At 42.3% G+C, this 27,681-nt stretch overlaps 1 protein-coding gene across 21 annotated transcripts in view; it reads right to left on the reverse strand.

Moving 5' to 3' along the window:
* ADGRF5 (adhesion G protein-coupled receptor F5) overlaps positions 1-27,681 on the reverse strand; it is a 99,003-nt gene that overhangs the window by 37,037 nt on the left and 34,285 nt on the right. For all 21 annotated transcript variants that reach the window (XR_013534254.1, XR_013534255.1, XR_013534251.1 and 18 more), the window contains 2 exons: positions 16,036-16,161; positions 9,492-9,546 (listed from right to left, as the gene is read on the reverse strand). Coding sequence is in view for 16 of the 21 variants with exons in the window: in XM_035295849.3 (XP_035151740.3) it covers positions 9,492-9,546; positions 16,036-16,137 (157 nt within the window). In the remaining 5 variants the exon portion in view is untranslated. The remainder of the gene's footprint in view (positions 1-9,491; positions 9,547-16,035; positions 16,162-27,681) is intronic.

Below are 27,681 nucleotides of genomic sequence, written 5' to 3' on the forward strand. Positions count from 1 at the left end.
ATTGTTGAATGTTTATTTCAGAAAACTATAACATTCGTTCACTGAGTTTTGTAAACTGTTTGTCTTAGGTGGTTGGTTTTACCCATCAACCTTGTTGAGAATTATTTCATCCTGGCACCATTCAGCTTCCACAATTAACACAGCCTATTAAAAAGGTCTGTGCAGATTTTCTTAAATTAAGAATGCATATTAAGTTATATTTCCTCTTTATAAAAATGTACTTAGCAAATAGAATAAAGTGACTTTTATAAGCAATGCAGAAACTCTGTCACGATAGTATGGCATTGCCTCAAATTTCCTGTTTACTTTCTGATCCTCAAATGGTTCTGTGATGAAAACAAGCTTCCTGGAAGAATGGTTAATCTTAATTTATGTGATTCTAACTCTGGACACATTATGTTGTCCATTGGGAATATTTGTGAGGACAGAGGCTGCGTGATATTTACAAAGTCTGCCTTAGAGTACATTCTTTTTCCTGAAAAGCAATGCAGCAATGTTTATATCCTCCAGAGGGTTCACTACCTCCAGGATCCTCTTTGCCATGCCAGTCTACTCTCCTCCCATAGATACAAACAGGATTTCCTGGACGGTAGCTGCCTTTTGGATGGGTGAGGTCACTAACAAATCCGTATCTCCCACTTCATTGCTTTGTTGCATCCCAGGATCTGATCCCACAAAATATCAATGCCTGCCTGAGAGTCACACCTGGAGCTGAGCCTACTCCCTACTCCCTGTGCTCCTTTCAGTCACAGCTGAAGCACAAGTACGTGCCTAGAAAGCACATGGTGATCCAAGGATGTCATCACTCCCCATTGAAACCAAGGCAGTTCTGCTCAGATTTTACAAGGAGCCGAGTCAAAAACATCAAGAACTAAGAGGAAAGGCTCCTGTGACCTAAGCAAGTTTCAGTCGATAGCATTCCTGCAGCTGTTAATGTGGGCACCCAGCCTCTAAGGATCTCTTTCCCTTACCTACCTTTTATGTTCTCCAATAGCTTCTAAAAAGAGTTTCAGAATCATCTTAGCCTGAGCGTCACCTCTCTCTAGAGACCGGTATGGATGGGGAACCTCAAATAGAGAAGAAAATGCCTTCTCCTTGAAAATACTCAATTATTCAAAACAGTCTCAAAAACACCATTTTAATTTAGCAGACTGTTGGCTTGCCCTTGGAAATCATCTATTTCAGTGATCCCCAAACCTGACTGAGGATTATATACACCTAGGGAATACACACACACACACGACAGAGATTTTGGAGGCTCAGCCCAAGTTAACCAAAGCACAGTATTTATGGGTTAGGGCCAGAATCCTGTATTTCTTTTTTTTCCATTTATTCATTTATTAAATAAGTAATTCCGAATCCTGTATTTCTGTTTGTTTTGTTTTGTTTTTTTCAATTTCTACTGGTGATTTTGATGATCAAGTGGTTTGAGGTCTGATGTTCTAATCCAAATGAAGAAACCCAGAAGGGAATTTTGGAGAGCCAATATTGGCAACTAAACTTGTGTTTGGCTTTGCGTTTTGTTTCCTGAGACCTCCTGCTGCTGCTCATACGGAGGCAAACACTCAGGCAGCCTCTAAGCGTTATTTGTTCACACGTTTTCCCTTTCTTGCCTCAAGGGTGGTGATACTTGCTCATTCCCTCTCTTCAGTGTTACTGGATAAATCAGCGACGATAGCAAACGTAACAATAACAGCAGCAGCTGCATTTATTCATCATCTGTTAGGTTCTAGGGCCATGAGAACAGTATGCATACATCTGTTTGGCAGATGGCAAAATAAGGTTCAAAGAGTGGAAGCCATGTTGACAGTGTCAGTGCTGGGATTGGAAACATTTTTCTGACTCCAAAATCCATTTTCTTTTTATCGTACCCTGACATACCTCAGATGGAAGAAGATAATGAATGAGACCACTATATTTTTTTAACACTTTAAGTTCTGGGATACATATGCAGAACTGGCAGGTCTGTTACATAGGTGTACACGTGCCATGGTGGTTTGCTGCACCCATCAACTCATCATCTACATTAGATATTTCTTCTAATGCTCTCCCTCCCCTAGACCCCAACCACTGACAGGCCCTGGTGTGTGATGTTCCCCTCCCTGTGTCCATATGTTCTCGTTGTTCAACTCCCACTTGTAAGTGAGAACATGCAGTGTTTTGTTTTCTGTTCTTGTGTTAGTTTGCTGAGAATGATGGTTTCCGACTTCATCCATGTCCTTGGAAAGGACACGCACTCATCCTTCTTATGGCTGCATGGTATTCCATGGTGTTTATGTGCCACATTTTCTTTATCCAGTATATCATTGCTAAATGGGAACACTTTGTAAACCTTAAAGTACTATTAAAAATATGAGTTAGTATTGTTAAATGTGTCTTTAGAACTTGGTGTACAATTCCTAACGAAAATTCTAAAATAAAATCAAGTTTGAAGGCAAACTGACTGATAATAAATCAAAGAATTATGTAAACCTTTGTTTAATTCTATTCAACTTAATCAATGTCTTAAAAATTCACATTCAGGTCTGGGCACAGTGACTCACACTTGTAATTCCAACACTTTGGAAGGCCAAGGCAGGCAGATCACAAAGTGAGGAGTTCAAGACCAGTCTGACAACACAGTGAAACCCCATCTCTCCTAAAAATGCACTGTGACTCGTTGTCATTGACACTCGTGTATTTTGATATTAAGCCTTGCTAGCCTCATTTGTTTGTTCCTTGATGTAATGATTTACCTGTAATTTTACCATTTATTGAATGTCTATTTTCTAGGTACTACACTAGGAGCTAGAGACACAGAGTTAATAAAAGGAGCAAAGCCCTGTCCTCCAGGATCTTTTATCCTTATGCTGGAGGCAAAAGATAAGTTTACATTTTAATTTAATGAAGGAAGGTAAGGAAAGAGTGACAGGACAACAGGGAGGGTTTTTGTTTTGTTTTGTTTTTGAATGGTTACAAAAGACCTTACTTAAGCAGTGAACTGTGAGCAGAGACTCAAATGAAGTAAGGGGTGAAAAAGGAAGCTATCTGGAGAATGTCACCCTAGGGAGAGTTAACAGGTATAAAAGCCCTGAGATAGCAACCCTCTTGGCTTCTTGAGGAGAAAGAAGATGCCCTCAATCCCCCAGTACACACTTGCAATTGGTCATTTCTTCTTTTCTGAAGCCTAGAACAGTATCATGGTCCTATAGGCAAACAGCATATAGAGGCTGTGGCTGAGCCTTCTTCCCCTGTAATGTCCCAGGGCAACAGGATTAGCACCTCAGGAGCAGCTTAGATGCTCAAATATCAGCGTGACCCACATAGCGGTGGGGTTAGAGGCTCACTCGCCTTGCTCCCTCAGAAGGCCCAGAGTCGATGGTTAGAAATGCCTGCCCCTGGCCGGGAGCAGTGGCTCAAGCCTGTAAACCCAGCACTTTGGGAGGCCGAGGCGGGTGGATCACAAGGTCAAGAGATCGAGACCATCCTGGTCAACATGGTGAAACCCCCGTCTCTACTAAAAATACAAAAAATTAGCTGGGCATGGTGGTGGGTGCCAGTAATCCCAGCTACTCAGGAGGCTGAGGCAGGAGAATTGCCTGAACCCAGGAGGCGGAGATTGCGGTTCGTGCCATTGCACTCCAGCCTGGGTAACAAGAGCGAAACTCCGTCTCAAAAAAAAAGAAAAGAAAAGAAATGCCTGCCCCTCTCAGCCTAAGGACTTCAGAGCCTGGAAAGTGACATTCCTTATCTTTCCCCCAACAACTACCAGGGATCAGGAGGAACAAAGACAGTTCTTCAACTTCTGTGTGTGTGTTTTGGATGAACTCCCGTCCTTTTGTGCTCCTTGGGATGTCTGACTCCTGATAGTTTAATGTGTTTTCTTTGCCCCTGGCATTGTTAGTCTGGATTTTTCTGTCTCACTGATGCACTTTGTGGAAGGTAGCCAATTCCAGGTGTCATCAGTGTCACAGACAGAGGCCTATCGGCAGGCTCAGGAGGCACAAGACAACCAGGATTTCCCTTCTCCTTTCCCATAAATCACTGCCAGTCACACAGCACTTATCTTACAAGGACATTTCTGGAAAGTTGGCCACAAACTGCAACCAACATATTTGGGTCTTAATCACAGCTGTTTAAGCAAACAATTCCACTTTTGCCTGGAAACACTAGTGAGAACTATGGTTTGTCAGCGTCAGAGCTTAAGTAGATGCATAAATTAACCTCTTGCCTGCTAACTTCACCCAGGAGAAAAGAGATTGGTTGGTGTGGCTTCCTCTTGACTAAAGGGGTCAATGCAATTTTACCATTGGGTTTGGCTCTCCGGTTTCTCCCTGTTGGTCTAAGCAAGTCAATGTCAAAAGATACCTACTATTTTGCTTGTTTCTTGACATATTCTAGAAGGTGGCAATTTGGCAGCATTGTCTGTATACTACTGTGCAATTGCTCTGCAGATGCAGTGAAGGGATCTTATTCTCTCTTCAGGTTTCAGAAAGAGTCATTCACAAAGGAGAAAATCATCAGAACCCAAGGCTATGGGCTACATGGCAGGTGTAGATTGAAGAGAAAGTGGGCAGCACTGTGTCATCAAATACCAGACTGTGAAGCCTAGGGAAGAGAATTTATTCTACCAGCTATCCATATACCCAAATCATCAAAGTTAGCCCCATTTTACCTAGTAAGATGAAGGCAGATATACCAGTCTTCCTTACTCTTCACAGCTGCTCCAAGAATCGTGAAATGGGACTTCATGAGTCAGCCAGGAACACATATTGAAAACTATAAGTCATAACTATGAGCAGGGACTTTGGAGCCAGAGAGAATGGGGGAGGAATGCCTTCTGACCTGCGTAGGTCATTTAACTCTGTGAGCCACACTTTGCTTATCTGTAAATGAAAGGTAGTATTTTCTCTGCAGAATTATTGTTAAAGAGCTGGAATTGTACGTGAAAACCCCTAATGAAGTGTCTGGCATTTAGTTTACCGTAAAATGGTAATTCTGATTATCATAAATATAAAGATTATGTTCCATGCAAATGTGTGCTGATAGGTCAAGAAATGCTCACATTTTTCATATCAGGCTTCACCTTTGGGATATTTAAACAAACAAACAAAAAAGAAACATATTAATCAGAAATTTTTTTAAAAAGCAAAACACTCCCAACATTAAATGTCAAGCTTAAAACCCACCCTACACACCAGCTGAGAGCACCAGGTTTTTTTTCTCACTCCACCACCTCCACTGCTGGCTCAGAGCACTCAGGGCCACATGTCATCACCAGAAAGACTACAGCCATGACAAGCCAAAAATCTGTTCCTCAACCTGGGAAATGCACGGCATTTCCTGGACCCAGATCAAAAAGGGCCAGCACACCCAGGCTGCTAGGCCTACGAGGAGGGCAGGATTTCCACTCTGGCAGTCAGAGACCCAATCTGGGAGGAACCTTACGCTGACTACAGAGATGTGAAAATGTGAGTGTATCCAGTGCAGCGTTTGGACATCCTGAATCTCCCTCCCTTGCTGTTTTGTCTCTCATTAGTTATTCCTTTGAAGCCAAAGAATAATCAATTGGGACTCTTCTTGGAGCATCAGGCTCCATGACACGGCCCCTTCCAAATTACTCTCAGAAACCTGGAGTGGAGAACTTGGCCAGTTGACATCTGTGTTACTTCTAACCATTAAGAAGCATCCACTTTCAGTCGCCTGTGAAAAGTCCCCTTAAGACTGAGTTTGGAGCTTATCTGCAAACCTCCAGAACAAGCTTTTATTTTGAACTCTGGTCTTTACCTGTGACCTTCCAAAAGCACCGTCTTCCAGGTTTGTGCTCTCATGAAGAGTCACAGGGATTATTGCGGTTCTTCATTCTCAAGGGACATCTATCCAAACCCTTTTGCTGTGTTTTTCAAAATGTCTTTGGCGAGCATTTCCTCTGCTTCTTTTCTATCCAGGGCCAGGGTTGCATGCCCAGACTGCCTAGCCTCCTGGCTGGTTTCCCAGGCACTAATTTCTTTATGTAATTTATTTAACCATAACCTTTGGGATACTTTTCACTTAGGTGCATTCATCAGTCACCTCTCTGTGCCAGCCCATCAGCTGATCCAGAATTCATTTCCTGATGGAATCTTGACATGACTCAGGATCCTTCCCACATTCTTACTTCCCTCTGCTCCATTTACGGCCACTCGTTGTCCTAAAAGGCAGCTCCATGCTTTTTCTTGCCTCTGGGTATTGTGCATGCCTTTTTCCTGACAGAATTTTGACAAAGTTTTCCTAAAATGCTAACTCCTATATCACAGCATCTGTGCCCCGCTTTCAAGTGGTTATATGTGACTGGTACAGAATACCTTCGCTGGACTGGAGGTAGATCAGGCCCTTTCAAATGCAATACTATTTTATAAATAAACTGATTTCCTTTGTTTTAAATTTATTTTAAAAAACTATTAAAAGAAAAAATAAACACCAGATAATCCAATTAACATTTTTAAAGTAATATTAACACAACCTTATTTAATCTTCTTAACAACCCAATAAGGTCATAACTCTGAGATATGTGTGTGTATATAAATGTGACATACATATGTGATACCTATATGTTTAATATAATGTTTTGTCCATATTGAACATGTACAGTCTTTTTTTCTTGTCACTATTACTTAAAAAGTATAGTACAACAACTATTTACATAGCATTTACATTGCACTAGGTATTATAAATCTAGAGATAATTTTAAATATATGCGAGGATGTGCATACGTTATATGCAAATTTACACCATTTAATATCAGACACTTCAGCATATGCATATTTTGGTATCTGAGGGGTTCCTGGAACCAACCCCTGAGATACCAAAAGAAGGACAACAGTGCACACACACACACACACACGTATACATATATACACACACATGCATGTATACACACACGTATACATATATACACACATGCCTGTATACACACACATATATGTATGTGTGTATATATACACAACTATAAATTCAAGGGGCCGGTTAGGTTACGTAACTGACCAGTCACTTGGGTAGAAATTCATGGTGTGCTGAGAATAAATATAAATATTGACCCCATCTGTAAAGATGATTCTATTCCAAATGCTACAGATTTGGTCCAGTGACTCAAAAAAAAAATTCCTGACCGAATTGTTTTTCTTTTAGAACTTTTGTCTCCTTGTAACATCCAGGCTTCAGAAAGGGAGAGGTATGTATATGTGAAAGGGAATCGCACCGTGAAAATCAGAGCTCAGTTCTAACACCTCACTTAACGAACACACCGAGCAGAACGCACACCTCCATGTGGCATCCTGCTGAAGGTTACGTTTCCTGTGGCTTCCTTTCATCATTTTCCTGGAGAGTCATCTTCTTAACTGCAACTAACATTCTGGGTATATGGGGCCTAGTGCCTGGGCCTTTCTATGGCCATTTCTTACTTCCACGATTTTGTAAAAGTACCAAGGTCAATCCATGTTCTGCAGATGATGGGTTGATTCATTAACACTTCCCAAATGACTCTAGTGGCCTGAGAACACAGAGGGCCATGTATAATAAATGGAAAACATGTTTTCATGGTGATTTAATGTCATCATGATTGTTTTTAATGAAAGCACACCTGGAAAAATTTTGGAATATCAAATCCTTAGATGTAGAAATGGTTTCCTCCCCAAGGGCTCCCCTCTCACACTGTCACCATGGGTCATAAACAGCCTGGCTCAGAACAGGAAGACATTCCTTTCACGGCTGTAGCCACCCACTGCTCCTGAGGAAGCTGGCAGCCTGAGCCCTAGAAGAACCTGGCAGAAGCCTGGAGCTGCAATTCACTGGCTAGTAGTTTGATTTTAAAGGCAAAAATCTTTCAAAATAGCAAAGAAGCACATTCCTGGCTCTGTTCCTGTCATAGGGTGCAAAAAAGTTTAAGGGGTTGTCAGGATGGAGTAGATACCCGTTTTAGAGCATGGAACATACAGATTGTGCTATAGGCCACTTCAGGGAAGGAGGGAGAAAGGGAGGGTGGATCCCACAGGGCTAACAAAACGAAGGCTGAAATAGAAAAGAAAAGAAAGGGAAGAAAAAGGGAGAGAGGGAAAACCAACAGTGGTATGATCTTCCCATCAGTATTTTAAGAGCTTAATAAAATGTGGTCAAATTCTCATTTCAAGCACGGGACACTGCACTGTGAAAGGCTCTAACAGATGCCTCCACTCTGACCTCAGGGTAACCCTGCCTTCTTGGGCAACCTACTATCTCTTTTAGACTGACTAGATGAAGTCACACATGCCTCAAGAAATGATTCCATCATAATGTGATAGGGTAAAACATTTTTCTTTCTAGAAGGTTGGTACAGCCACTCAGCCAGCAGACCCTTCCCAATAGGAATTCAGAAAGGTGTAGCTGTAACGTGAACGTTTAAGTGCTTCGTCTGTTCACTCACTGATTGAGCAAGAAACTGGGCTTGATGCCAGGCTACAGAGACAAGGAGAACTCAAGTGAGCACTCCTCTAGTGGGGGTGGCAAACAGAATTAAAATAATTAGAGTGTTTTGGGACAAATGTTGTGAATGGAAATGTATCAAGGGAAATGGGAACCCAGGAAAAGCAGTCCCTGATGCTCTGGGGAATGGATGGATGGCTTAACAGGGCAGGAGGCTTAACAGGGCTTAGAACTTGAGACTTCAGTGGGAGTCTCCCAGATAAACAAAGGGTGACGACGGGCAGGGTGTTGATGCAGTGAAAGGGAACAGAAGGAGATCAGGTGGGAAATGTGTGGAAGGGCTGGTGAGTCACAAGCAGATGATTGGCTTTTAGTTCCAAGGCCAAGGGAGACCATGAAGAGTTCTAGGGAGGGAAATGACAGGATCCGATCTGTGCTTTTGAAGGGCTGCTGTGCTGGGTGTGTGAGTACCGGTCCTGGGAACACCCAGCCTGCAGTTGTTCCCTGACATCTGCGCAGGGTCCACCCAGGATGGGATTTGAAGGTGGTTGTGTCAGTATTTGCAGCTCTTCACCTGCCTCTAACCCTCCAAAAGGCTGAGTCTTGTATTTTCCAGACCACTGCTTTAAAGGCAAGTGGGAAAATTGGAGTGGGAAACAGAGGAGGAGGTCTTGAGCCTTGTGGTTAGATTGCTTCAAAAGATAAAGTCCTGGGTGAAATAACTTTTCTTGTAAAGGCAAAAAGAAAGGCTTCTGGATGGTGTGCAGAGAAGTAGGCCATTTGGTGACACAGGAGGGCAGCTGAGGAAAGAGCCACAGGAAAATCCTAGGAATGTGAGGAACGGTGATGGCGATGGGGAGGGAAGGGGGTTCTTACATGTTGCTATGACCCAGTTACTGTCATCTGGTAGAGAATGGAGCTTCCTAGTTACTAATTACTTTTGCAAATCACACTGTACTATATGACCCTGATGTCCTTGGAGACTGAATTATGTATGCTACAAAGTTTTAAAAAGTTGCACCACATATCATTTGAGTAGACTTACAAAAGAGATTGCCAAGCCAGAGTTTACATACCGTCTTGTTTTTGCCTCAGTGCCTCTTCACCAGATAGTTCCTGTTCATCAAGACTCTGAAAAGAACATTTGAGAAAGTTGTTAATGCTAGAGAAGTCTTTTCCCGTGGTTCCCTGCTTAGATACCCCTAAATGTTGGAGCTGAGCCTAAGGCTGCAGATTTTGGGTCAGCACGTGTGCCCAGGGGATGCCAGGCAACAGTAATGAGATGGTTTGGAAAATGAAGTAGAGTTGCTACTGTAGTGTGACCTAGGAATTCGTTGTTTTTTTTTTTTAAGACCAGTCTCTAGAGCAGGAATAGAAGAAATCACCATATCTGACTTTCTCAGAGTTCCTGTAGGTTGAATCCTGTCAAGAAATATAAATGATTATAATGTTCTAAACTTGTACTTTCTGCCTGACTCGAACTGTGAATCATCCCAGTGACCTTCAAGACAAGTCTCACGACCTCCTTCTCAGCACTCAGCCTGTCCCCACCTCAATTGTTCTGCTGTATTAGGACTCTTAACCATTGTGTGTGCTTAGAAATTATTTCTTCTCCTTCTGATCCTTTTTCTCCCGGGTGATTCTATTGCTGGTTTCTGTAGTAGGAACTAAGAGAGCCTGCTCTAGAGTCAGACTGCCTGGGTACAACACTGTGCCACCTACTCTATGGCTTTGTGACCCTGGAGAAGTTACATATCCTTGCTGAGCTTTAGGGGCTTTTTTTTCCCGTACCATGGGAATAATAACAATATGAACTTTACAGGATTGTTATGAGAACTAAGTAAACTACAGTATGGCATACAGTGAGCTCTTAATACAGTTTAGCTATTATGACACCGTGCAGTGACTAAAAGTAAGGGCTCTGCAGACCCTGAGTTCAAATCCTAGCTCCATCATAAAATGGCTGTGTGACCTTGGGCAAATCAGTTAATCTTTCTGTGCGTCAGTCCTTACCTATAGAATGGGGATGAATATAGCTTATCTCTGAACGTTGTTGCGAGAACCAAATGTTTAATTAATGCAAAGCACTGACAGTAATTTTGGTTATATGGCAAATGCTATTCAGGGAGGGGTCATCAAGGTGTTCTGGGGCATCATGCTGCACCTGCCACCTGGTGCATTTCTGTGAGGTTCATCTCCTTCATCATGTAGCTTTTTTGTGAAAGAATAAGCATTGACTGGTTTCACTCATGGGCTCACCACCAGTTCTGCAGCTGGTAACAGAGCCTATCTCATACCTTGACCTGACATGGATTTCCCAGCTCGTCCCTGCCTGCCTGTAAGTTTTCCCGTGATGTGCTTTCCACCTCAAACTCCCTTCACACTCAATAGAAAAGCCCCACCTCTCTGAAGTCTCCCAGATAACCCCTGCCCACAGAGATCTGTGCTTTACCACAAACTCCACACGTCCATGACTGCCACCTGGGGCAGAGCTCATTCTGCCATCAGGGTTGTCTACCACTATTTTCTAGGTATCTCATATCATCACAATGACAAACATAATACTTCCTAAGATGTATTTAACATCCTGTGCTGGGACAATCTAAGAGGTAGATGCTGTTATTATCCACCTTTCACCAATAAGAAAGTACAGGCACAGAGGGGTCCAGTAACTTGCCTATGGTCACACAGACTTCAATGGCAGAGCCAGGATTCAAACCCAGCCAGCTCCAGAGTCTGCACTTGTCGACGCAGGCACTGCATCATCTTTTCAACAGAGACCTGGGAAACTGGCTTTGTCTCAGGGAGCTGGTCTCTCTACCCAGCACTGTTTCTCTCTCTGTCTCTATAAACCTCTTCCTATTCCCTCCTCCTTTCCAGTTAATAGTTCCCTTGGCTGGTCTCCCTCCCCTTACTAAGTTACATTTTTAGGAAAAGATCAGATGTCAGCAATTTACCACTCCCTGTTAGGTTTGCCTGTTCCCTTTGCTGATGCCCTTAGGAGGTACTGGTTGAGGAATGTATTAAAATCAGTAGGAAATGGAGAGGGACTGTGCACTTGATAGTTCATAAACATTCTTGAAGAAATTAATAGAGGAATGATGGATGATGATTGGAATTTCAAAAGCCCAGTTGCTGCTTTATTTGCAGGGAAGTTATTTTAGACGAACTTGAATATGCAGGAACTGAAGGTGCAAAGTCAATGTATAGGGCTGGTTCTGGCCCAGCTTCCCCTGGAGAATGCTTTGGCTTTGTTCCCAGGCAAAAGGAAGGTTCTCCCTGCTTTCCCGCCTCCATCCTCTCCGGTGCCTGGTAGGGAGGAGGGAGTGGCCACTGGGAGCTTTCTCTGTTCACACTTCAAGGCAGCAGTTAGAGGACTCAGATAGCACGGGAGAATATGACCGCCCATGGTCACCTTTGGGCAGCTCTCCCAAGTTGAGTTTTCATTCTCTCTGCCTTCAGTAGGACTAAAGCATTGAGGTTTTGCCTTTTGTCTTGTCAGTTATGTGTTAAAATCAAGGTATATTTCAGTTCTCTCATGTAGCAATTCTCTCATCTCTTTGTGAGAATAAGATCATGTGTCTCCCCTGCCCCCAGCGTGATTCAGTAGGTCTGGTGCAGGAAACTACCTTTTCAACCAGAACATCTGTTGACATGAGGTTATCCTTTGGAAATACAACTTTTTGAAGATTTCCTGAATCTTTATAGTATCATCTGGAACTTTCAGGGCACATCTTTGCAAAGTGCTGCTTCCACAGCTCTGTCACCTACAGCCTCTTTGTTGTCCAGTGAGTACAACCTACTTCCTATTTTAAGCCCTGCAAACATCGGAGATGACAGAGGAAAAAGCACACTGATGGCAGGAAAGTCCTCTGAGGAGCTGGTGTGGAGATGGGGTCAAAAGTCCTGGACCATCCCCAGATTCAAGGAGGTACAAAGAGCTGACTGCCAAGTCACGGGACCTGGATTTGAATGGAGCAAAGGGTCACACCAAGAACTGAATCCCACAGTCTCAGATTTTCAGGAGAAGTCGTTCACTCCCTCTAATTCTCTGTTTCTTACATTATGAAAAATATTAAGTGCTGAGGCACGCCGGGTGCTCAGTGCAGTCTCTGGTAGTGGTGTATGCCGTGTATCCTGCTGGCCTGGACTCACTGGGGACCAGCCTTACCATCCTGAGTCCTCATGTCATCCTAGTTTGGGGAACTGTGGGACTCCAGCACTTGCCTTTCCTCTCACTCTTTGGGTGCTGGGTAGAAGTCACAAGGGAGCATAGGCTTGCCAGGGCTCCCAGTGCTCGGCAGTGTATTTACTTCAGGCAAGAAAACAGAGCTTCCAATTGGACCTCCCCCTGCCTGCTCCATCTGGGTAGAGGTGTCCAGAGGACCGTCTGATCCACAGTGGACAGTGCTGTCCAGAGGGAATTTCCTGAAGGCCAAGCTTCAGCCGGAAAAGACAAGGTCACCAATTCCAGGAAGTGCCCCACCTGTCGGACATGATGACTTCACACATAATTGTTGTGGCTGTGGGGCAGGGCAGCCTGGAGTGGAGGTAGGTAGTCAGTCAGGAATGAGAGATGGCTTTTTATTCATGAAGAAGAAAATTCCCAGGGAGCAGGATGGGAAATGAAGTGGTAAGCAAATGATCCTGCTTTCCCAAATCTTACCCCTACTCACCCGAGCCCTGCCACACACCTGAAACCTCCAATTTAGCATCTTTGCTGCTGTGTTAAAAAACTGTCTGAGCAAGAGTCCTCTAGCAATGTCTCCTCACGTAAATATATTCAGAGGGATTTATTTATATTCAAAGTAATTGCTAAAGCTGCAATTACTTGTGCACCAGCCTAATACTAGAATATTAAAAATAACTGCAAATTCATAAGCACTTGGGCTCTGTGCTAGTCACTGTGCTGCAGCTTACATGTAGGACATTTAAGCCTCAAATAAACAGACGGAGATGTGATTTAGTCTTATTTTGTGTGGAGGAAACAGGCTCAGGGAAATGAAGAAAGTTGACAAAGTTTTGAAAGCTAATGAGAGTCATAGCTGGGCTTCCACTCAGGCCTGATATCAAAGTTGAGTATGTACAGCCTGTAACTGTAAGAGTGGTTACTGGAGCATAAGCCAGGGCAGCATGTGTGAAAGCTGACATCCTGGGCCCACCCAGGCATACTGAGCTAAAATCTGCACTTTAACAAGGTCTCTGGGCAGATCTGTGCACACATGAAAGTTCGAGAAGCACTGGGCTACATCATCATCCTTTAAAAGGGCTTCACCCCACATGTGTATATTCATGTTCATAGGCACGTTATTCACAACAGCCAAGATGTAGAAGCAACTCAGGTCCATGGATGGATGAATGGACAAACAAAATACAGTACATATGTACAACAGGACATTATTCAGCCTTAAAAAGGGAAGAAATGCTATAATGAATAAACCCTGAGGACACTATGCTAAGTGAAACAAGCCAGCCACAGAAAGACAAATACTCTATGATTCCACCTACATGAGGTGTCTAGAATCTCCAAATTCGTAGAGACAGAAATTACAATAGTGGTAACCAGCAGCTGTCAGTGGAGGAGGAAATGAGGAGTTACTGTCAAATGGGTATAAAATTTGAGTTTTGCAAAATAAAAAAATTATGGATATTAGTTGTATAATAATGTGAATCTACCTGATACTACTGAACCGTATGCTTGAAAATGGTTTTAAGATGTTAAATTTTATGTTAGGTGCTTACCATGATTTGAAAAACCAAGCCCATCACTACACGTTGCATACATGTTGCACTTAAGATGGTAGAAGGTCGATCATGGAAACTGGGTGGCAGCTTAGGGCAGTGCAAACTGATCAGGCAGCCTCAAGCGTACTTTTCCAATGGGAGTCCTCAGCCTTTGGGTGATATGAAGGCATTATACCTTGAAGGGTAGATCTAGCAAGAAAAAGTGGGGTCCTTTGGGGTGAGTGGTAGGAGCTTCCAGGAAGATGGAGTTCACATTCCACCAAGAGCCCTCGGAGGTCAGCTTTTCCCATGACCAGCCTTCACCACAAGGTAGATGAAGGGGCTTTGCCAGGGCCATCACTAGGAGGGCAGATGTGGCATAGAGGGCAGGCACTGCTGCAGCTAATAGCTTTTACCTCACCTACCTTAGCTAGCCAGAGCTCTGCACTGCTATGTGAATGAGCAAGAAGCTTTAATGTTTCCCTCCTCTATTTAGATGGGCAGGCTATTGTATGTGAGTGTATAGGTTGTACCCTGCACACTGGAGTTTGGAAGAGGTGACACCCCACATATATCCCCCAAGTCCTGAGAGAAATAAAGAAAAGACAAAGATAACCTAGGTCAAACAATGAAAGAACCAAAAATGGAAATAGGAAGAAAGCGCATAGTCGGGAAACAAAATCCTAACAGTAAGATCAAGCATTTCGAAAATGATATCAAATGGGAATAAATTATGCAAATTTACTTGCTCAAGTTTGATTTAAAAGAAAAAAAATCAAACATGCATTGCTTACAAGGGAATAATACAGTGGGATATAAAGGCTTAAAAAAATAAAGAACAAAAATCAAGCAAGTACACAAACAAAAGCAGACATGACAACTGGAATAGCAGACAAATAATTAAATTATAACATACACAGTAGGGCAAAGAGGGACATTTTATAATGTTAAGAATGTTCCAGTGAAGCTCTAACAACAGTGACTGACAAAAAAATAGAACTGAAACATCTAAGACAAAAAAGTGGAAAATACTATTACGATAAGAGAAATAATAACAGCAAACACTTATATAACATTTATTATGTGCCAGACACTGTTCTAGGGCATCTTATAGTATAAACTAATTCAATTTTCATAACGATCAAAGAAAATCAGTACTACTATTAGCGTCATTTTACAGATGAAGAAATTGAGACAGAGAGAATTACCTCAGTCTCCAAAGATTCCCAACCAGGAACATGCCCTTTGATGCAGGGAGAAGTCTAAGGAATGGCCCGAAAATTTCCATAAGGAATAGGGGGGTACTTGTCCTTCTCTTTACTTAAGCTAAACTCTCATTGACTTTCCAAAGACAAAAACACCTGAATAATTTGTCAGCAAAGGTCTTAGATGATGTCTATGGTCCCTTCAGCTATATCAGTCTGTGATTGTGACACACACAGAGATTAATGTCTTTTGGAGTGTGTTCTAGTCCGATAACCCAGTTAGAATGAGTCCTTTGAGAACATACATTCTGTTCAATCTTTCAAATCTGTTTTGTTGTTATTGTTGTCAGTTTCACAGACTGGACACCTCAAGCCTAGTGGTTGCAATCTAGTGAATGAAGGAAGCCTGGGAGGTTTCTCTTGAAGTTACATTGATGTTCCCTTGACACCACCACTTATCCCAGAGGCTAGCAAGTGGTCACCCAGCAAATACACTGACCTAGGTTTATATTCACCCCTTCTCCTCATGTGCAACATTTTTTCTTATGTTGCAATTATGGGAAGAATTTTCTTCTCTCCCTAAAGGTTTTTCTCCCCTAAACTTTTTAAAAGAACCATTGTCATTCTGTAACATTTCCAATAAACTGAGAAATGTGACAAGAAAAATTATAGCAGATATGGGTATACTCACCAAAGGATGAATAGCAGATTCAGAATTCCAGTTCAGTGTAGCTTTGGAAGAATAAATCACAATAAACATGAGGCACAAGGTGATTCTCCTTGGGGATTTCATGTCTTCAAGTTTGAGGTGGTTGGCCTGAAATGGAAATATGAAGGTTTAGAAATACAGCAATTTATTTCTTAAACAAGGAAAGAACTCACAAGCCCTGTCTTGAAGGTCATCCTACACTAGAACCTTTTCAATAGAGAGAGAAAAGGAAGGAGGAGCATGAAGGAAATAACTTAGAATTCTCTGCCCAGACCTTTGGGTGATGGTCATATTAGGGGAATGGAAGTTGAGAGGCTGAGAATGGTACATGTAAACAGGACAAAGGTAGCAGATGTATGTGTAAGAAATATTTTAAACACTGTGATCTAGTACACAAAATTTATGAACAAAAAAACTGCTACATGCAATGTACTTTGGTATTTTCAATTCTATCATAAAGTATCTTACCCCATTTTTAATTTAATTCTGGTAGCAACCCACTGAATGGACTTCATGACCCATATTAATGGACTATGACCCATTAATATGAAAACTGCTGGACTTGGTTATAAAAATGTAAGTTATACCTTATAGTATCATTCCATATTATAGTGCCTACTATGGAACATTACTATCATTGTATATCTCATCTTATTCATTGATTTTTTTTAATTTTTCAGTTTATTTTATTTCCATTTTTTGAGACAGGGTCTCACTCTATTGTCCAGGCTGGTCTTGAACTCTTGGCCTCAAGCAGTCCTCCTGCCTCAGCCTCCCAAAGTGCCGAAATTACAGACATGAGTCATCATACCTGGCCTTATGTATTGATTTTTGAAAATTCCCTTTATAATGCTGATGATAATAGCTTTTTGGTGACCAGATTAATCATTCTTGCATTTAAAAAGTATGGTGTCACATGAAATAATCTCCACCCTAGAAGGTCTGGGGACCAAGGCAATCTACTTTGTGCACACTCTTCTCCTAATGGCTTTTCTACACCCATGTGTTGTTGTCAAAAGAACGCTAGACTAAGGGACACAATGTATGGGTTAGGATCCAGGATTACTAGAAACTGTGTCCTTGTGTAAGATATTGTCTTCTCTGAGTCCAAGTTTGCCCATCTCTAACATGGAAATAATTGTACCACCCCTAATTCTCTCTCACAGTTTTCTGAGATTCAGATGAGATTAAAGGCAATGAAGAACTCCAGAAATGCAGGCTGCAATAATTATTATTCTGATTGTCAATATAATCCAGAAAGCAACCATCCAGAAGGGAAAGCTTTGGCTGCAGTGTTGCAGGGAGCTCCAGGAAAGCATGGCCAGGATAACACACTGATGATAGGCAAGGTTTACATGCCAGGGAAAATCGTATTTCAATCGCCAGCTGCCAACGGCCACCTTTTCCTCTTCCTCAGTGGAAAACTGGAAAACCGATCCAATTTGCAAATTTGACAATCAAACACATTTTTTAAATTCTGAAACTCAATGGTTTGGGGGAAATGCTTTGCAATTTACGTTATAGCAATTGTTTAAGACCAGATGCCTCTGCTGTGGGGAAATCATAGCAATGCCCTGCTTAATTTTCTATTGGAAGTTTTCTCTCCCTTATTGAAAGACAGTGTGCCTTTGTGGTTATTGAACAGGCTAATATAGAATGAGTCAGGTATTTGGGAGGCAAAATAGTTTTTTCAGGCCCCAATGTAGTACATCATACTAGTTGGTTCCCTACCTAGGCAGTTAATCAAGGAGAAGAGACTCAGTAACTGAACAGTTAATGAGCCTCCCTTAGAATCTGATAACCAAGGAAGGACTCACATACTAGAAGAACTAGAGCTGGCTCCATATCTTTCTACAGTTTCCCAATGTCAGCAGTGCATCCTTTTGTATGGTCAGAGTTAACAAGAACTCCAATGTTCCCAAATAGTCATGTCTGGCCCTTTGTATAGGCCATTGGCCAATACTATCCCCATCCTCCCCCACCCTCTGCCTCTGCTGAGACAATTTTGGATAAATTAACATTCTTATCTATGTTGACTCATTTGTTGATAACAAAATCACAAGCAAAAAGAAATGGAGATGTAGGAAGGACCCCACCACCGGGAGGAGGGTGTTCTCTGGATGCAGAAGATGACATACACATCAGTTACACAGCAAATGTCAGGTATTCTTCAGTCAAAAGAAAGGAGAAAGCCACTACTTTGAAAGACAGAAAATAGGCAACATATTTGACAACCAGTATGGCAGGGACCTGAACAATGGGAACAGGGATACCAGCTGAAATTCGCTTCGAGTTTAGGGATTGCCGCCACACTTGGATAGAGACCTGTAGACAAACTTTTCTTTAACCCACAGCATGAATCGTACAAACCTTCCAGCTCACAGGTATCTGTACTTGTAAGGAAGCAAGTAAAAATGGTATAGCTTAGGCAATGGGGGGAAAAAGTCTATATTCAAGGCAATTTGTCTTCAGTGGGGCCCCTTTAATACTAAGTTCCCTAAAAGTTTATATTTCTTCTAAAATTCCTGGAGTAAATGGCAGACAAAGACTGTGAGACAAAGGGAGAAAAAGAGGCAGAGAGAGAAAGAACATTAACAGATGTCATTCCCAATCTTTCTCTCTTTTTAAATTAAAATCTAGGACACTCTCTACTAAAACTTACCAACCTGTGTGAGCCAGTTATTTCTTAGAAAAGCTGGGAAATATGACCTAGCACTCACTATTAACCTTGTGGCTGTGAGCAACTTCCTGGTCTCTTCTGACTCTGTTTTCCTGTCTGTGAAGTTAGAAGAGAGGGAGAGGAAAATAAAGCACAGCCTGACATCATATGCCAGGAATAAGTCATCAAGGTTCTCAGCAACACTGCATCTGGAGGATGAATGGTCTGGGCTCCTTGAAGCCACCATTAATGACGTTCTCTTGCAGGGTGATTTATGCACCAGGAACCTTCACTGTGGAACTGGCCTGTTCTCACAACTCTTAGAAACAACCAGTGCTGGCTGGGTATGGTAATTCATGCCTTGCAATCCCAGCATTTTCAGAGCCCAAGGAGGGAGGATCATTTGAAGCCAGGAGTTCAAGATCAGCCTGAGCAACAGAGTGAGATCCTGTATTGTACAAAAAAAAAAAAAAAAAAAAAAATTTTTTTTTTAAATTAGCCAAGTGCAGAGAAATGCACCTAGCTACTCAGGGGCTGGGGTGGGAAGATGGCTTGAGTCCATGAGCTGTGGAGTTCAAGCCTGCAGTGAGCTATGATTTTTCCATTCTAGTTCAGCCTGCACAACAGAGCAAGACCCTATCTCTCTAAAAGAAAATAATAATAAATAAATAAACAATAAGGAAACAATCAGTGCTTAAGATCAACTCTTCTCTTAGAAATCCTTCATCAGCCCTGAGATCAGAAAACTCGGCCCAGAAAGAGCCAAGAGTAGCTTTTTCTAGGTAGCTAGGAGCTGAATCAGTCAGAACTCCAAGAGATTTACCAATGATTCTAAAAATTTTAGCCAACTGAAGCAACCACGTATGATAGGATTGTGGGTAATAACTACTGGTGTGAGAATGACTATAGGAGCCCAGTCTTAAGGGGTGCTCACTATGTTCTAGGCCTGCTGCTGAGCTCTCTGCAAGGGTTATGCCGTCTAACCCTCTCAAGAAGCCTCTGATACTACTGAATTACCCCCACTTTTCAGATATGGAAAACAGAAGCTTAGAGGGATGACTAATTCACCGAGACCACACAGCTGATATATGGTAGTGGCAAAAGCAGTCTATTCCTCTGAGAACAAGGTGCCATTTGAGCTAAGAGATCTTCTTGGTGGGAAATCAAGCAGCATTTTGGAAGGCCCATGCGGGTGGATCACCTGAGGTCAGGAGTTCGAGACCAGCCTGACAAACATAGTGAACCCCGTGTCTACTAAAAAAAAAATACAAAACATTAGCTGGTCATGGTGAAAGGTGCCTGCAAACCCAGCTACTTGAGAGGTTGAAGCAGGAGAATCGCTTGAACCCAGGAGGCAGAGGTTGCCCTGAGCCGAGATTGCACCATGACACTCCAGCCGGGGCAACGAGTGAAACGCCATCTCCAAAACACAAAGAAAAATTTTATAGACACCTGACCAGGCAACTGGAAAGAAACTTCTAGCCTCACTTTGCCACTAATTAGCTGTGTAATGTGGGGCAGGTCACTTTATCTCTCTGAGCCTGCTTTCTTATCAGCAAATCCAGGGATTTGACTGCACTCAGTGATTTCAAAATTGGGATGCAGGAGTTGGTTTCTTGAAGACCTATGACTATTCTAAAAGTCTAAAATTCTTCAGTCATTTTGACTCAAATGCAGCCTCACTCAGGTTAACTTCTGAGACGACTGTAATTATCTTGCATTTATCCCCCTACCTTTTACTTACTACACAATCTAGGCTTTCACTGCCCCTCATATACACCATAGCAATGGCTTCCTTTATTTCTCTGCTCTCTCTCTACAGAGATGCAAAATTGATTTTCCTGAAGCACTCTTCTCACAACATTCCCTTTTCAATTTTTCACTGCTTTCAGAATAAAGGAAATCACTTTCACTGATCCTTAAGATTCTCCATGACCTGGACTTTATTTATAAGAGTGAGCATATGTAATAAACATCTATAATTTTTTTTTTTTTTGAGACGGAGTTTCGCTCTTGTTACCCAGGCTGGAGTGCAATGGCGCGATCTCGGCTCACCGCAACCTCTGCCTCCTGGGTTCAGGCAATTCTCCTGCCTCAGCCTCCCGAGTAGCTGGGATTACAGGCACACGCCACCATGCCCAGCTAATTTTTTGTATTTTGAGTAGAGACGGGGTTTCACCATGTTGACCAGGATGGCCTCGATCTCTTGACCTCGTGATCCACCCGCCTCAGTAAATATCTATAATTTTTTCACTACCAAAGTCAGTTGCTTTTTCATAAGCTAAAATAGTGCAAGAGATTTTCCAGCGCTCATGCAAAAGTAAAAATGCCAAGTCAATCTTTGAGAATTAATTTTGGGGGTGGAGAGGAGTAATTACTGTCAAACGATTTTTCTGTGTTTGGGGAAATCAAAATAATCTTGCCATGTATTTGTTTTATGAATCTCCATCTGTTTCTGTCCCTTAGCCCCAGCACAATCACTGCATATTCAGATTCTATCCATCCTTCAATGTCCAGGCAAAGGGCTTCCTCGCAGATGAAGGTTTCCTATCTGTCCAGTTATAAATAGTCTCTGCTTCTCCCGAATACCTACACACACTTAGTCTAGGCCCTTAGCCTTCCTGCTTGTATTATATTTATGGTTAGAAATATTCCATGAAGTAAAACAATTTATTCCTTTACTCATCTATTCATTTGTATATTCCTTTACTGGAAAAACATTTATGAAGTCCTGTTGCATGTTAAGAGTTCTACTAAGTGAAGGGGAAGTAGCAGTAAACAAGACAATGGACCCTGTCTCCATGAAGCTTGAAGTCTAATGAAGTAGATGAACATTACTGAAGAATAAACTACTCAATTCATTGTTTAACTGTGGCTGTGAAAGTGCTACCAAGAAGAATAATCATAATATTAACATTTGTTGGGGACTTACTATGTGCCAGGCAATAAACTCAGCACTGACAATATTAAATCACTTAATCTTTACAATCCTAGTGGGGTGGTTCTAGCATGGTATCTAATTAATGGGTACAGATCTAGTATGATACAAAATTAACTGAGCCACTGAGTGGTTAAATAATTTGCCTGTGATCATACTGCTGGTGAGTGCCAGAGCCAGGATTTGAACGTAGAAAGTCTAACTCCAGAGCTTATCCCTTGAACCATTACGCTGAACTGTTTACAAAAGCCTGTACCAAAAGAACATGACTTAGTCTTAGGGATTTGTGGAAGATATTCCAGGGGAAGTATTTAATTGAGCCAAAACCTGAAGCATAAGTTGGAGTTGGCTAAAAATGACAGGGGGGTTTGGAAGAAGGGGAAGAAGATGGTTCTAGGTGGACAAAAAGATCATGTGCAAAGGCCCTGAGGTGAAGAAAGAGCATGACACATTTGAAGAGCTGCAATCAGGCCAGAGTGGCTGGAACATGAAAAGGGAGAAGGTGAAGGGTACAAGGCAGAGCTGGTGAGGTGAGCAGAGGCCAGGGTGGGGAGGACTTGCCATTGCAACTAAAGGATTAGGTAAGATTGATCGGGGAGGCAATAGAGAGAGTAGAGAAGGCAGCCTAAGAACAAATCCCCCAGAATTCTAACAATCAAAGGTCCAGTTGAGAAAGGCGACCAGGCCAAGACTATTGGAAACTGTGGAGTCTTAATTAGGGAAAAAGAGTCAGGCTGGCAGGACAAGGTGAAAGCAAAAATATAAAGCAGATAATCTATAAATTTGCCTTTCTTCATGGTCCAGAAAACATAGCCTTCCAGTGCAAATAACTCAAATCTTCCTGTCCCCAACTTATGATCAGACCCTTGCCTGATTAAAAATAATGCAAGTTAGCTCCCTGCAACCTTGGCATTATCAGTACTACACAGAGCCCTCCTCAGCACACAACAGAAGCAACATTCTATAAAACCCCAGCAAGGCTGTGTCTCGTTGCAGTCAGCTCCTTTCTGCTGGCCTGCCCATTGCATCCTTGCAACGTATTTTCATACTTTTTCTAATAAATCTGCCTTTCTTTTCCTACAACTGCCTCAGTAACTTTTTCTTAGTGCTCCTGTCACCAGCTCTAAAGAGTCGCTAATCACCTGAGACAGGAAGGAAACCAGAGAGGCAGGAACAGGAGGCAAACAAGGCTAGTGGAGAGTCAAGGAAACCAGGGAAAGTCAAGTTTTAAGAAGGGGGCCGGGTGCAATGGCTCATGCCTGTAATCCCAGCACTTCGGGAGGCCGAGGTGGGTGGATCACCAGAGGTCAGGAGTTTGAGACCAGCCTGGTCAACATGGTAAAACCCCATCTCTACTAAAAATACAAAAATCAGCTGGGTGTGGTGGCGGACACCTGTAATCCCAGCTACTCAGGAGGCTGAGACAGGAGAATTGCTTCAATCCAGGAGGTGGAGGTTGCAGTGAGCCGAGATCACACCATTGCACTCCAGCCTGGGCGAAAAGGTTAAAATTCCATCCCCCCCCCAAAAAAGAAGGGGATGGTCAACTATGTCCAGTGGTGTCGAGAAGTCCATTAAGGAGGAGATTGATATTGCTCATTGGATTTGGAGACACAGTATGCTCTTAGCAAAGAAAATCCCATTGGGATGATTGGATGGAAATTATATGGGAAAGAGTTATAGAGTGTCTGAGGGGTAAGGACTTGGAGATGGTGAGTACATGAAACCCAAGAAATTTGTTTGCAAAATGAAGGAGAGGTTGAAGGTTCTGTCCACATGTAAGCTGCTGAGCTTTCATGTCCATGCAGTAGGTGATGTTATACACATAGCTTTCTCTTTAAGAAAGAAAGTAATTGTATTAGTACAATAGCAAGGGAAATCATGCTTCTTACAAACTTTGGCGTGTAGCTGGCTAACTGGACACAATATTGTAACCTTTGAAAAAAGCCAAGGGCATATAATCTAGTGTCCCCCAAACCCTGTGTTCTGGGATAAAGACTATGCTCAGGCAGCCCTTTTGGAAACATATACTTATCAAAATAGAGACTACATGAGTCTGAAAATAGATGAGCACATATAAGCATTCTAATCCTAAAGAACAGAGTTTCTCTTAAAGGTGGATGATAGTTGGCAATGCCAACTTTCAGGAGATCTTTCATTGCAAATTTTACTGTGATTATTACTCTGCTCATCTCTATAAGGCATAAAGTTGCAATAAGGATAGAATGTCATCAGTAGCCTCCTCCCAGAACTGTAGAAGTATAAATTAAAAACCCTTAAGTGTAATTTTAAGAGCCTGCCTTCATAAATCTGTATTTTCAGCTGCAGAGGTGGTAAGACTTTTCTTTGCTGACCTTATTTGATTAGATGATTCATCTCTTGCACATGTAGAACTATAAACTAAATATTTATTTAACAAAAATATGGGACACAATACCAATTAAAGAACTGCCTTGAAGACTTTTTTTTTTCTATTTAATTTTCCATTGCCTTGAAATCAGGCCCTGTAGAAGCATTGTGTCAGGGAAGCTCAGTACTATCAGATTACAGGGGAACATTTGTTTGTATACAATGGGATCAAGTTTTCCAAAACACACTGCACATGTGGGCAGTGTTGATAACCTTTTATCCATCTTTTCTTGTTCTAAGTCACTGAGGAGCCTAGCCTTTAAGCAAGAGATTGCCATCTGTATGAAAACATTGAGTTCCTAACTCTGCCCTTATCTAGTCTGTCTTGCATTAATTCACCATGTGGAGGGGTTTCCCTAAGCCCTGGCAAAACAATGCCAGAGTGCATTCCAATTGCAGATGGAGGGAAGCCCTGTGGAGTGGGTCAGTTTGTTCTTTTATTTTTGAGACGGAGTCTCACTGCAATGCCCACACTGGAGTGCAATGGTGTGATCTCAGCTCACTGCAACCTCCACCTCCCAGGCTCAAGCGACTCTCCTGCCCCAGCCCCCCAAGTAGTTGGGACTACAGGTTCACACACTACTATACTGGCTGATTTTTGTATTTTTAGTAGAGACAGGGTTTCACCATATTGGCCAAGCTTGTCTCGAACTCTTGACCTCAAGTGATCAGCCCATCTTGGCCTCCCAAAATGCTGGGACTATAGGCATGAGCCACCACACCCAGCCCAGCGTGTTCTGTACCCAAGCGTTATGGGAGAAAACTTGGCAGAGCTCATTTTACATTAGGTTGTTTATATTAGGTTGTTCTCAAGCCTTACAGTTCTCTGGTTCTACCACGTATTAGGTAAGATCTAAAATAATACTTGAATGTTTTAATAATAATAATAATGATAGAAAATCATAACAGTCTCTGTCCACTGTGCAGGAGCAGGGAGTAGGGGTCTCCTGCTGGGCCAGACCTTAGCAGTGTCATTGCTGGATAGTAGGGAAGTCTGTGGAGGATCCCAGGAAAGGGGTTAGACGGCTAAAGCAGAGGTGAAGAGGCACCCTAGTGGGTGGAGGAAGCAGTTATTTGCCACATGGCTTAAAATATTCCAACATCACAGTAACTGGCAGGGCTACCTTAGCCTTCTGCTCTTCCTCCCTATATGGCCCCCATCCATTCCTTCTCTCTAAGAAAAGGCTTTGCTGTCCTTGGCCAGTGACTTCTCTTCTAAATCTTCGTTTCCTCCCCTAGGGATTTTGTTAGACTTTGACCACATAATGTGTGCACTACTCCAAATGAAAAAAAAAAGTATTACTTTATCCCGCCTTCTCCAACCCCAAGAAATACAGTACTCTGAGAAGTTCGAGATTTCCTTGCTCTGGACAGTTTGGCTTTAGTCCTTACCTCATTAGGAAAAGTATTCTGTAAAGGCAAACCCATAACACTTGTCGCAGTCCTCACTCTCCCTGGCCTGCAGTGGGCGCCTGCTCCACTTGTACATGACCTTCTCCTCTGCGGAGCCCCCTTTCCCTTTCCTGGTTCCCAAGGCTCCCGAGCTTATACCATTTCTCCTTCTAACCTCCCATCTTCATCATCCTGCAACCTCCTCACTGTGCGCCCTGCCAAATACCTCTCCTGGGTCTACAGCTCTTCTTCTCATAGTGAGCTCATCCACTTCCATAGTTTTAATTATCAGTTTATTTGTGAATTTTACAAACTGTGTTTCTACCCTCTGACTCTTATGGTGTATTGCCTGTTTTCTTGTCCCCAAAGTTTTCTCTTTCCTCTGCATACCTATTTCCCCTCTTTGCTAGATATTAGGCATGTCTTTCCAACTATATTATTTCCACTTCAGTGTAAATTCAGATCATTGAAAACAGAACTGTCTCCTCTTCCACTGCTCTCTGCTAACCTGTCCCTTCCCAGATTTGCCAACTGCTGGCTTCATTCTCCAGTCTCCCAGGCTCACGGCCTCACAGGTGTCCTTGGACACACAAGCAGTGCAGGAGTAGGAGCAGCAATTTGACCAGGCACTAAGTCTTGTTACCTGCTGCTGATGCGCTGAGAGCCCCTCATCAGTTTTGATATTGTCATCTCATCACACTGGTTTGCACGTTGGGCCACCACATTGGTTTGGATATTATCATCTTACCTCTAGATGGTTGCAATAATCACCTGAATGGGCCCCTCCCTCCTTTCTTCCCTGACCAATAATCCAACACAAAAGCAGGGAATTTATTGGCCCAGAACACTATTCCTCCTAAATTGTGGCTGTAACATATTTAAATACTTTAAACATTTGCAAATGCCCAAAGGATATTTAAGCTAATTCACCAGGCAAGTATGATCACCATGACCTCATGTAAAATGAGCTCTGTCAATTTCTCTCCCATAACGCTTGGGTATAGAACAAACTGACCTGCTTCCAGCTTCTATTATACTGTCTTTTGCAAAGTATTGCCATAAATATTAGCAGAAAATATTGGTGGAATGATTGCTACCTTGCAGCTTCTTCTCACATTATTCTTGGCAACTGATATGCTCTGTTTTTATTTTCTGAGCTTTACTCATCATTTCACATCTTGCTTATTTATTTGGTAACAACAATTGCTATCACTTACCAAGCACTTGCTGTGTGCCAGACACTTGCTATATGGCAGGCATTAGGTTAAGCACGACACATGACTAGACTCATTTAATCATTATAACCCCGTATCGTGAGAATTACCACCATCTTCATTTTACAGATGAGGAAACTGAGCTTTGGCTAAATAAACACTGAATTTTGGCTAAATAAACACACTTGGCAAGTGGTCAAGTCTGCCTCCAAAGTCTCAATTCTGACCTTTCTGGCACATTGCTTCTTTTCTTGTCCTCCCCAAAGATATATCTTTCCACTGCTTGCACTGCATTTCTCTGCTCAGCTAGTCACCTGGTCCTGCCATGTGGATCACTTTTCAACACTGCATGTTTTTCGTGCATAGCACAGGAATTAGGTGTATGGACTCTGAAGTCAGACTGCCTGAGACAGAATCTTAACATGCCACTATTTCCCAGCTTTTTGTCTCAGCAATTTACCTAACTTTTGTGGATTGCCCCATCTATAAAACAGGGATTATAATTTTATCTGAGGCATAGAATTACCGGAATAACTAAATGGGTTAACGATCATCTTTATAAATCACTGAGTATGGTGCGTGCCCCATAGGAGGTACTTAGGTACTTGATAAATATTGTTGGTTGTTAAAATTCTCAATGAATGTAACTTGCTTTCTATTAAGAGTCTAAGCGGATGAAGGGGAAAGGTTTTCTGCCTTTGTAATTCCTCAGCACTTAGCAAGTCAGTCCAGAGTAGGTGATTCCACCAGGCTGTAGTTTTCAAGATTTCACATTGGTGATTATCTTTCAGGCAATAGGGAAGATTCTCATTATTTTAACCATCGTGACCAAAGTCACCCCATGTGGTCTGAAATGCTGAGCTAGTAAGTAACTTATGAATCACGGTGTGCCCTTAGCTAATATGTACATTTAACTCAACTATCCTTATTAGAGCACCTACTCTGCGCAGAAACTTGCAGGTCCTGGGGAAGCTGAGATAAATACTGAATAGGTCCTGTAGTCCTCTCTCTCAAGA

Source organism: Callithrix jacchus, chromosome 4 (genome assembly GCF_049354715.1).
Source record: "Callithrix jacchus isolate 240 chromosome 4, calJac240_pri, whole genome shotgun sequence".
NCBI lineage: Eukaryota > Metazoa > Chordata > Mammalia > Primates > Cebidae > Callithrix > Callithrix jacchus.